The sequence below is a fragment of the Macrosteles quadrilineatus genome, unplaced genomic scaffold (genome assembly GCF_028750875.1).
Source record: "Macrosteles quadrilineatus isolate MER2022 unplaced genomic scaffold, UCM_ALF_1.0 Scaffold_8__2_contigs__length_117827958, whole genome shotgun sequence".
Taxonomy (NCBI): Eukaryota; Metazoa; Arthropoda; class Insecta; order Hemiptera; family Cicadellidae; genus Macrosteles; species Macrosteles quadrilineatus.
In genome coordinates, this window is record NW_026542601.1 from 80,851,193 (window position 1) to 80,864,332 (window position 13,140).

General features: G+C 33.4%; 1 protein-coding gene across 1 annotated transcript in view; it reads left to right on the plus strand.

Moving 5' to 3' along the window:
- Positions 1-13,140, plus strand: part of LOC128999412 (piwi-like protein Siwi) — a 48,974-nt gene that overhangs the window by 11,976 nt on the left and 23,858 nt on the right. Inside the window, exon 3 of the mRNA XM_054425918.1 lies at positions 11,938-12,061. Within this exon, the coding sequence (XP_054281893.1) occupies positions 11,938-12,061 (124 nt within the window). The remainder of the gene's footprint in view (positions 1-11,937; positions 12,062-13,140) is intronic.

The window sequence follows — 13,140 nt, forward strand, 5'->3', positions numbered from 1 at the left end:
GCGTAGCGTGAAGTTGTGCAGGAAACTTTCTTTTTAGGGAAATAATGAGAGAGTGAGGCCCTGGAGCCCTTTAAAGTTTCTTATTTCTCCATAAGATTAACATGGGAAAAAAAATTTATGAAACTCCAGCTGTTGTCAGAAATTAAAAGTGAGAAGAAGAGCATAGGTTAATTGTAAACATTCAATAAGTTTGCTAATAAAACAGTTTGCTACAAATATTTGCTGACTTAGTTGAAGTTCGTTATAAAATAACGCCTGTAATACTTAGCAATTGCTCGAATTCGAGCAACAGGGACACTAGTCATTATTAGATCCCAAACATATTTTATCATGGAAATAATAGTTTTATAATGGCTGGTCTTAACGATTCAATTTGCCGCTGGCCATTGCCTAGTGCCATAAAACTGTTTATGGTTGTTTCATATAAAACATAAAACATGTAACTAATCTACAGTCTTATTTTGTATGTTAAACCCTTTTTTATGGATATTTTATCTTGACAAAACCACAAGCATTGTTGTTTGCATTAATTTTTTATCACTACGTAGGCCTACTTGGTTTCAAATTATGTCATTGAATTTTCTGTATCTTTGTACATTGTTGGCGTTCAGGTTTCAATTTTTTTTATTTCCCATATTTATTTCAAAAATGTTGCTTAAAGTCAACAGTCCCGGAAGATCAAATAATTTATACCTGTGCCGCTAGGTCAAAAACTACAATGTTTGCAGTGTCTGTAGATCAAAAGTCCCAGTAAGTCAAATAGTACAGTCCGAGCTAAAAACGTGGTCTATGTTAAAGCAATTGACTTATTGGGAATTTGACCTAATGCAACAGCAGTTTTAATATAACGAAATACGGTAAAATACAAGTTTAGTTTCGCTGAGTCAACAGTGCCGGAAGATCAAAAGCAATAAAAGTGAACGTCGATTCAGTGTAAAGTAGACCTCCTGCAACGCTTACTACACCAACAAAACTCGCTTTTAGTTACTTCGTGTTTTGTCATAATTAGAATAGAGCTAAAATTATCATATTTGGTATATAGCTTATCTATTAATGCTTCTTGCTAACTGTTTGGTCAACACTGTAAATAGGTATAGTTTATGTAATAAAAAGCCTTTCGTCAAAATTTGTGGCATGAAATACACGCAAGGACGATCTGAAAATTTCTGGTTATTATATACACTTGTAAAAGGAGATCCATTTAATTTTAGAACTATTTTATGAGTTATAATGTAGTCTACAAATAAACTGTGTAAATATTACGCCTCGGAAGGGTTGAAACCTGTCCAAACTATCATATATATTATTAAAACGTAAATGGGGTTTATTTCACATTCTGAATCAACCAGTCGACGGATTTTCATTATTTTTGTGTTGAAAGAAAGATAATTTTGAGAACTAGGGAATGTCAAAGCCATAATTATAATTACGGGTCCCAGTTTTTTAGAAATTAAGTTTTAATTTTTAAAAAGTCTACCAGCCGACGCTAACCTTCTAAGCTAGCTTTTAGTACAATATAATTTGCTTAACATAACAGCTGTAAACATTCAGCATTTGTGACACAAATTCAGCATTTGGAAACAAATATTGAGAGTTGACTTATTTATACAGTACTATGTGTAATGCTGACCATTGATACATTCAATTCTTAGGTATGAGGATGGCAGATTAATTAAATATGCATAGTAAAATAGTAGGATGTTCAAATTATTTTTTAAAGGAATCTTTGTAATCATCGATTTGTTTTAGTCCCATATAATTTGTTTTAACTAACAGCTGGTTGGATGTAATATTGTTCTATATAACTATTAGGTTTTTGGCGAATTTCCCATATAGGGAATAAGCTATTACCGTAGTACTTATGGTAACACCTGGACCCAGGCCCGATTTAATTTTTCGTTTTGAGGTCCCTAGAGACCAAAAACACCATCCGTTCAAATTCATATACAGGGTGATCAACTCAAGGAGGCCACCATTGGGAAATCGGAAACGGTAAGAATTAGAGAAAACTTTAAATGGGGGACATTCCTTTATTTTTTGTGGCAGTTAAAAATATGATTTTAGTTTTTTTATCATGTTTTCGGATAGAATATGCAATTTAAAAACTTTTTAGCCTTGACATTTTTTCGATAAACCCACTAGTTTAGGAGTACAGCCTATGGAAAAATGACTTCCGGTGTACATTTTACATCATGTAGCTCCTAAACGAGCAAGTTTAGAGCAAAATTGCAAAAAGTAAATTAGTCTTAGAATTGCATCTACATTCCTTAAAGACTATATAATAAAACTAACTTTTTAAGTTTGCCGCCATTTTTTAAATAATTTAATTCATATTTTTAATTAATTGTATGGTCTTTTTGGTATGTGGATGCAGTTGTAAGACTTTTTTACTCTTCGCATTTTTGCTATAAACGTACTTGTTTAGGAGCTACATGATGTAAAATGTACACCGGAAGTCATTTTTTCATAGGCTGTAAATCCTAAACGAATGGGTTTATCGAAAAAATGTTTGGGATAAAAAAGTTTTTAAATTGCCTATTCTATCCGGTGTTCTATAAGAAATTTCAAATTTGGCCGTCATTTTGGAAAATGGTGACTGAATAAAAAAAAACTAAAATCATATTTTTAACTGCCACAAAAAATAAAAGGAATGTCCCCCATTTTGAGTTTTCTCTAATTCTTACCGTTTCCGATATCCCAATGGTGGCCTCATTGAGTTGATCACCCTGTATAGCCTATATTTATTTATATATATTTTTTCCGTGGGGAACCCCAGGACCCCCCTCCTTTTTGGGGGGTATTCCATACCCCCCAGGCCCCCGGTGACCCCCCCAAAATATATGTCTAGGACCGCCCTTGTCTTCTTTACCTATAAAACACATGGGATACAGCCTTTCTTCACTGATCACGTAATGCGTGATTTTCTATAAAGTCTTGGAAAAATAAAAGGTAAAATAGATAGAATACAGGTGTACTGTATGTGGTTTACACACAAATATTCATCAAACTGTGTGATATTTTGTTATTGCAATGAACAATTTGGGAGTATCGTATTGTTTAAGTCGATAGAAAATCTCTGTTGATCCTGTTTTACAAGGAAACCAAAAAGATACAGTAGTCACCACTCTATGCGACATATTCTAACCAGAACATTCTTATCGTATGATTCTATAAGCATTGGTAGGATTGCAAAGTACTACACAAACATTATTTCAAGGGTGATAACACTTACAATTTCCGCTGACTTTAAAAGAGTAAACTAAAATATTATACTAACGGACACAGAACTAAATAGAACAACTAATGGAAATACTCACGATGTACATATACCTAACAGTTCGATATAAGCATTGAGTATACACGTCAGTAGGAGTAGATACGTGTATACCCAATGATATAAGCAACGGTTCTTGCAATTTATTGCTTATTGTTTTTTAGAGTTGTTTTCGGACTTACTCTGTTTTCGGACTTACTCACTCACACTCGTATAAGGTTGTCCACGTTTGTCATTGATAATGTAGCCATGTTACACCCGTTGTCACGAATATGTTTACAAGTTTTCCGTCTGTTTTTGAATAGCGATACATTTTTCCACATACTTAAGAACCACCTGATTTCGTGCATTAGGGCCTACATGTTCGTCTCAATTTTATTTGCTTTAGTAGGCATTCTTTTGGTTGATGAGGACTTCAATAGGTCCTTTCAATGATTGCTCATGAAATATCGTACTTTGTCCATTAATTTTTATTGTTTGGTAAAATGGATTAAATTATCCAGCAAACCCAAAGCGAAATAGTAAATACTAAGTGAAACCCGTCGAAATCGACGGTTACTTTCAAGGCTTACGCTAATTCATCTAACTGCGATAAATTGAGTAAAATTATACATATTTTGAGCATTTAACATTGTTTAAAGAGTAAATAAGTGTAAAAACAATAATGATATTAATTGCGTTAGTTACCAAATATGGTTGATCATTCAACGAATAAAATATTTCCCATACTTTGGAAGAACCTTTAAACAGTATTAAAATCGTATTAGTGGATCTTTTTTAGTTAAAAACTTCCCCGATTTCATCAGTGTAATAAGGATTTTATTTCCTTGAATTGCATAACAGCAATTAATTGAGCTGATCTAATATAAATAAATCAATATGTTCTTCATAGGCATAACATGGGTTCTTTAAGAGCCACTGGGGCTGAGCCCAAGGGATTTAAAAAACGTAAGGTTGGTTTGCAAATGTACGTGACACGCTCTTTCTGAGACATGAATGGTCAAAATCGCCTAAGAAATGCGGAGGAGTTCAACGGAAAAATTTCGTGTTGGCGTTATACAGTATGGTTGAAAAGTCCTGGATTGGCTATATTTTTTTAACAATATAGATAAAGTAGTGAGACTTGGTATATCAATAATAGCCATAAATATCTACTGTCTTAAGCTATTATCACTTTTTTATCCCTTAAGGGGGATGGACCACAAAGACTAAGACAAAATTCTTATATAATTTTAATACTATTTTACCTGTTTTTGAAATGGCGACCATACAAATGTATGCATTTTAAGCCAAATATGAATGGAGATGAGTGTGTGATAAGTGGAGCGATCTTGTTGTCCTATTAGGGACTAAGGCGGACATAATCCTTAGACACAGCTGTTAATTAATAGTCCATACAGTCAATTAATAGCAGCAGAGGTCAAGTTTGGTATCAAATTAAAGGTTTTATTCATAAAAATACATTGCCGCAAACCCAAACTCAAACGATGATGATGATAATCATGTGATGTAGCTAAAACGTATCGTTTGAAATTTAACAGCTGAAAATAAGTGAAATAGAAAAGGTTTTGGTCAAATCCATCAAATTGTAATTGGCACTTGTGATCCCTCTCCCTTCGGTTTGATGTATTCCTCTCAATCAGTTCCAACCTAGGAGGATTAAACATTAATGTTAATTAATGTTAAATCCTCCTAGGTTCAAACCTGAAACACCCAGATCGAAACTCGCCTGTCGTTATTTTAACATCGCCATATTTTTTTTACTATATTTTTCAAAAAAGAAAGATTATATTGATTTACTTTGGATTTTAAAAATGTGAACGTTTTATTTTATTAAAGATTTATGGTGATACGTAAATATTGTGGTGTGGTAAAGTATATTATATTGTAGTTAAGTGTTAAATTTTGAAATGTTAAGGTGAATCGAGATGAATCTTTTTAATAACATGGGTCTCTCCTACCTTAACATACATACCAAGTTTCATAAACATCGGTTAGAAGAAGTGTAAAAATAAATATTTGTATGTAAAAAATATAAAATGGCGGATATCTGGTTAACGAAACGATTTTGGAAAAAATGTTATCCTTCATTTTCTGTTTATTTTGACCCAAGGAATTACTAGGTAAAGTATCTCCCCGCTCTTTTTTAACACCCTGTATATGATGTATTCTTATTAATATAAGTGAAAAGTGTAAGCTGGTAATACAGAAAGATTTTTTATAAATAATATGAATATCTATCTCTTCTCTATAATATGAATAATATGGTGATCTGTATATTCATCTTTTTCTTGTCCTTAGAACTGTAAATTAAAAGTCCACTCAGCAGTCGTATCGTACGATGTAGTTCTTTCCATGCGTTGCGAAATGCTAAATTTGCCGTCCTCTTCAACCCAAGTTATCTATTGAACCACTGATTGTAAAAAAAAAAAATAAATATATTTTACGCATCACACTTTTGGCTACAACTTTGCCACAGACAAAACCTCTCTAACCCAAAAACAAACAAAAATCTCGCATGCTAACTTTTTCATGTTAGAAATCACGATTTAAAACTATTTCACCATACATATCAATTTTTATTAATTAGATCGGTAAATAGTTTAAAGTTCCAACAAAATAGTCATCGAGTAGGACTAACCAAGAAGCTCTGTGCCAATTTTCAAAATTTTAGCACAACTTTAAGTACACCAAAACACGAAATTATTGAAGTCATGCGTCGAGAGGACTATCGTTGTTTTTAACAGATTATACTTTTGACCTTCCGACACTGTTGACTCAGCGAAACTGAACTTATATTTTATCTTATTTCGTTATATTAAAACTGCTGTTGCATTAGGTCGAATTCCCAATAAGTCAATACCTTTGACATAGACTACGTTTTTAGCACGGACTGTATTATTTGACTTACTAGGATTTTTGATCTACAGACACTGCAAACATTGTAGTTTTTGACCTAGCGGCACAGGTATAAATTATTTGACCTTCCGGCACTGTTGACTTTCTGCAACGCGTCCTTTATTTCTTGCGTTGTATGCTTTAAGCAATCTAAATCTTTAGAACTAGAATGATGATATTTTAGTGACTTTGCCTCATTGTTTGTTACTCAGTTTATATAGCAGGGTTGGTACGGTCAGGGAAAACCTGGAAAAGTCAGGGAATTTTGTTGGTCGGGTAAAGTCAGGGAATTTTGGAAAAAATCTGGAATTTCTCTTGAAAGACTACATTTTTTACAGATATGCTACATTTTGCATCTGTGTCTCAATACTTGGTCTAAAACATCAAAGTTTGACGAAAACATCGATGTAACAAAAACATCGTGAACCTACCATCGATATAAAAAACATCGAACATCGACAGACATTCTATCATCACCCTCTGATTACTGGCTTTAATTGAACGCACCGAGCTAGTTAGTAGCGTGATGCGCGGAAGGATAGGCCTACATTCATCGTTTCAATTTCAATACTACAATTCCTCATTGAATTTATACCAATACTGATTCAACCTTTAATAAACTAAAAAAAAACTGCACTTGTAGTAGTTTATAAAAAAATATTTATCCTGTTAGTTGAAACATTTAATAGTTTAGTTTGGTACTACTTTTTGTCTCCGGTACAAGCATGGAAGTTATTTTACCAATATCACACGTTTCTTCCGATATGAACCGATGATATTGCAAGCAAAATATCGACTGCCAGTGTCAAGTCAAGGCCAAGTAGAACATAAAGTGTGAGGTTAAGTTAGTTGGTACTCTTACTTTTCCAGATTCCAGATGTTTAATTCTTTTCTTATTGGTTTTATGAGTCGGGTCATTTTCAAACTGGATGCAACTTTACAGTCCTAAACATTTTAGGATTAAAAAAATATATATATCTTAACAATTTTAGTTAAAAAAAAGTATTGAGTGAAGAAACACATATATAAGAACACACTTTTGAATTGTCATTGATTTTTGAGTCATAATTTCTTTTATATAAAATTTTGAATCTAGGTAAGTCATTGTTTTACTACTGTCCTTTAACATGAACTTAACGATATAACTTTTAATTAAGCTGTTTGCAGCAAGTATATAATGTAAATACCTTATTAACAATGAAGTATTTTAACCATAAAGAAACATTGATAGCAAAATTCAATTTTAATATGCATATATTTTTTTATAACAATTTTTGAACAACTGTCCCCCACAATCGGTCCTGAGTGTTACTTCAGGAATGTTACCCAATGAAAACAGGGAAAAAAGGGAAATTTTGTTTTGTTTTGTTGGCAATAAGCAGCCATATTGTTTCTAGTTTCCAGCAATGTGGAAGTTTATGATTTAAGTTAGAAGAAAACCAGAATACATCAAGAAAACGTTTTAATAATGATAAGTATTTTAATTCATTGTCAAGAGTGTTACTATTTTTTTAAAGTGATATGCATACTTTAGAAAAGTTTACTTAATATCAGCTGTTTAGTGTTGATGTACTATGAATGTAAACCTAACCTCCAAATTCTGGTCTTTACCCAGAGTCCACTTTTATAATTGAATAGTAACATTAGTCAGGAGTGTTACCTACAGTCATGAATGTTACTGAATATAAAAATAATATAACTGAATATAAACTTTTATATAGGCCTATGTACTTTTTTTGTTAGAAAATACACTTTTATAATTAAAAACTGGCTTTATTTTATTGAATTCCCAATGTATAATTCAGGAGTGTTACTTATTGTCATGAGTGTTACCTACAGTCATGAATGTTACTGAATATAAAAATAATAAAAACTAGTATAGAAAACTCTAAGTTTGTACATTTAGTCGTTTGTTTATATCAAGGAAAGATATCAATACACACTAACAACAATCATTGATAATCGATTGAAATTTTCTTGGTTATGTTGAGTAAATTAAAAAAATATAGTTTCTTTTCTGCTGTCAGGTAACACTTCAACACATAAAAGGTTAATAACAAAAAATAAAATAAAAAAATTCTAAAAACAATATATTATAAGGTCTAGTAAGTTATTTATGACACCATGTTGTTCCAGTATAAAATTTTTTTATTCAAAGAAACAGTTTTTCCATAATCTTATTACAGTAACACTCATGACATTTTAAGGGTATTACCCAATAAAAAACAGTAAAAAATCATAAATTACTGGATAAACTGAAAAAATTTCTATTAGGTAGTGTTTATTAATATTATGTTGAAATGTTGTTTGTAAAAACAAAGGGGCTCTAGCAAAGTTTTTATTTAATCCATTCTTAACTTGAAAGTTGCATTCAATTTGAAAATGACCCAGTAAACTATTTAGGCCTACATTTTTTCTAATAGTTCTTGATTCTGACTATTTGATATCGTCTTATGGTATACCTGGAAAAAGTATAATATCAGTCTGGAAAACCTGGAAAAGTCAGGGAATTTCATTTTCCAAAATCAGTACCAACCCTGTATAGGCCCTCCTAAATAATTAGGCCTAGGCCTGGGTATTTTGATTCTTTGAAAGAGCTGTAAAATATACTAAGAAATTGTAATTGAGCCTAAGATAAACTAATGATTGCTATGTGTCGATATTAACTTTGCAGATGAAAAGACAATAATCTTACTCTGTGCTTACTGGCAGCCGCTTACCATACCGATTTTGTACCTAGAACCGAGTTACAATATATTCATTATGCATTACAGAATTTTTTTTTCAAAAGTAGTCGAGAGCCTAACGTTGTGCCAGGGCGAATAATACCAAATTAATCCATCTGGATCGAATAAGCTATGTTATGATGTTTCCGTGACCGATGGCGATATTTAGGATTTTGTCGCTACTGCAGGAGACAATGATTGCGTTTTTCTGTTGCACTATAAAATCTGTACCTAAAGTATGTTTGTTTACTTTCAATAAGTTTCTATTTTGAAATTTAATTCTTGTCTATTATTATTTACTTTTCTCTCTGGAACAACTACAATGAAGAACAAGATAAATACAGTTTGACAAATCAGGAATATTATTCTGTAATCACGCTGACTTTTTTATCCAGAATGTAGTAGACACCCTAGTATCCTTTCAACTTTTTGAATAAAAAATAAAGCTTATGATTGGATCAAATCTTATTTGTGTAATCAAACTACTTTTGTTGAACTGAAATAGGTAAACAAATATAATCATCTTGTATCTTGCCGTTCCAGTAACAGTCCGTTGAAATATGGTGTACCACAAGGATCTATATTGGGACCTTTATTCTTTTTATGTTACATCAATAGCTTAGCTAATTTCAGTGATCAAAGTAAAATCACTTAATATGCAGATGATGTAAATATAAAACTATCCAGATACCATGCAAATGATATAGAAATATATCTAATATATAAAATTCTCGTGTCACAGTGTTTGTCTGCAAACTCCTCCGGAACGACTTCACCGATCGTTATGAAATTTGGTGTGTAAATTCTGTAGGTATGCGAATCGGACGTAAACTATTTCCCGTTTCGAAATTCTTAAAAGGGCTCCGCCCCAGTGGCTCTGGAGTTTCCCATGTTAACCTTATGAGAAAATGGAATTAATGAATCTTAACAGCTGTTTCAATTAAACAAGTTGGTTCTGTTCTATGATGTTCAATAGCATTAAAGTTACAAGGATTACCAACAGGGTGCAGCACTATTATTTCTTTTACATTTATGACAACAGCTAATTTGCAACCAAAAGGTGAGTGAGCGTAGCGAACGGACTTCAACCTGGAGGCGAGTGAGCGTAGCGAACGAGCTAACCTGAAGGCAAGTGAGCGCAGCGAACGAGCTCCAACCTAAAGGTGAGTGAGCGTAGCGAACGAGCTCCAACCCAAAGGTGAGTGAGCGTAGCGAACGAACTTCAACCAGGACGTGATTGAGCAATGCGAACGAGATCATCTTGAAAATTAAACGTAACGGTACTTAAATTATAAATAGTCAAAGGCAAGACAACGTCTGCCGGGTTTTCCATCGGTCTGTCTTAGGGGAAACCTATAACTTAGGCGATACGAAGTTCGCCGGGTCAGCTAGTTCTTTTATAAAACAATGCAATCCAACAACATTTAGCTGATCTAAACCTTTTATTTAATAAACAAAAAACTAAATATATTAATTTTTCCGCTTCAAATAGGAAAAGTGGGTCTGTGGTAAAGAATGTTTGTCTTAATGATTCCTTTATTGATGAAGTTAAGGAAACAAAATTCTTTGGTTTAACTGTTGATAGACTTCTTAGCTGGAACACTCATGTATCTCAAGTTTGTAAAAAAATGTCAACACGTATTTTCATCCTTAGAAAATTATCACCATTTTGTGATATTAAAACCCTTAAAGCAGTTTATTTTGCTTTTGTTCACTCTCATGTCTCTTTTGGTTTGTCGGTGTTGTTGGTAACACTTCTAATGAAAATTTTAACATGATACTTATATTACAAAAAAGCAAAAAAATAATAATGAAACGTGGTTTGAGTCAGCCAGAGAACATTTTTCAAATTTAGGAATAATGACAGTTTACAATTAATCTATGATCTGATTCTGTGTGGATTAAAAAAAATCAAAATAGTCATTGTATGCTAGGTTTTAAACCACAGATATGAAACTAGAAATAAGAATATTTTTTGTTTTTTAATAGACATAAGCTAACGTTTTATGAGAAGAAGCCAACATATTCAGGCATCAAATTTTATAATTCATTACCAGACAACATAAAATGTATAACTGATTTTGGGTCCTTCAAAAAGAAATTGAAGTCATTTACTATTGTTAAACCTTTGTACAGTTTTAATGAATTTTTTTGAGCATATGTTGTCTGTAACAGTTAATTTAATTTCTTACAGTGTTTATAATTTTAATTTATTATTGTATTATATATACTTGTACTTAATAGTTTATAATAGTACTTATTGACGCCATTCTGTACTCAAAGTGTACTTAATGAATAAAGAAAATTTTGATTTGATTTGAATGGGGATGATTGGGTGGTTTGGGAGCAGGTGAGTTGGGTACACGCCCAGCCAATAAAGCCTTCGTAAATAAAAAAAAAAATGTTTTTGACCCATTCCAAAAATAACAAATCTTAACCAATCTCAACTTCCCAGTAACGGATTATTGCTGCCGCCTCATACCGAACGAAAATCCCGCCGGTGCTCATAAAACATGTTAAAGCTCTTTTTGATCTCATTTAGTATATCACACAAGAATAACAAATAAAATAACAATGGCAGAGTGAAGTTATGGTTTTATACTGTAGGGATTTGGAGGGGCTAATGTCCCTTGGTCTGTTGGTATTGAGGTAGGTTTTTTTGTAATATATATTATATATCTTATTTACTTGTTTTGAACCCTTCATCGATCGCTTAAAGTTTGATACGACGATTCCCGCTAAGTGTCGGTTTTGTCTGGGCTATGTAATAATGCCTCAGTTATTCCATTATTAATATGTCAGTTATTCCTAAAGACCCCTCTGTTAATGTCTACAACATCACCATTGGACAATGCCAACCAAATAATCAAACTCATTCAATCAAAACAAATTTTACCCCTAGAAATCTTCGCTTTAGCGTCTGATGGAGGGTTAAATGTACTTATTATTAGATCAATTCTAGAAGGAATCTTAATGTGGTCAGTTGATAATGTTAACTAAATTTTTATGGATACTGGTACATATGAATATACATTGCAGGTACCTTCTGTTTCCGGGCGCGCCACGCACAGAGGTGCAGGGAGACCTGCGGAAGATCCGAATTTAGTTCAGCGGCTAGGCAGTATTACCCTAGCCGAGGGAGGTAACGGCGGCAATGGAAATGGTAAATATACTACATTTTCAGGTTCATCTAGGAAATATATTTAAGAAAGGATTGTCAAGGCCGGCGCACACAGAGACAGGTTGGCTCACGCAGACGGACAAACTCATGTGTGCGTTGTCACATTTGTCAACTACTAACTAAAATTCGCTCCCCATGTTGACAAATGTGACAACGCACACATGAGTTTGTCCGTCTGCTGGAGTCCGCTTGAGTTCGCGGATGGATTTTTTGGTCAATAAAAGGTCACCTGCTGACTGCCTTGTGGGTTTTGTTAATCCAGTAGGATTACGTACGTTTTGGCAAATATATTGCCATCATCAGATCCAGAACTTGAAGCTTAAAATCTAGATTTTTCGACACACATGGTCCCGTCAGAGTTTAAAATAAAACACATACACAAAACGAACATTAAATACATGTAGGCCTACTATTAAAACACCGAACAGGATATAATATGATGCAAGCATCTCTCTTGCCGAGTCTCGACCTCGAAGTTCTGGATCTGATGATGGCAATATATTTGCCGAAACGTACGTAATCCTACTGGATTAACAAAACCCACAAGGCAGTCTGCAGGTACTGTAACCTTTTATTGATTAGCTAACGTGGTTTAGAAAAACAACTACATTATGGAGGATTTTTTGGAATTGCCTGTCTTTAAAAAAATTCTTTGCGGATTTTATCTGATGCGCATGTGTTGCTACTCATTGTTGGCTTTTTCATTGTTACTTCTCTGCACTGCCCACTAGGTGCGCTGTGATTTCATTCCAGGGTGTCCAGCCAACCTGGAAACCGGGAATTGTATGTAAATTATGATGACCGGGTCACATTGGTGAGGGAAGTATTTACAGGGTGTATACCAACCGGGAGAACCGGGAAATAACCTTGAATTTGAAGAAACCTGGAAAAAAACGGGAAAAGGCCGGGATTTTTGGACCGATTCCGGGATTTTTATTTTAGCCCCGGTAGAAGATTGTAGTCGTAAAATGCGTCTTGCCGGGATTGCGGGCGACGACGATGACGTTTCAGTGATCGCGAGATCAACGATGATGTTTACACTGCCACGGGAAATATTCATT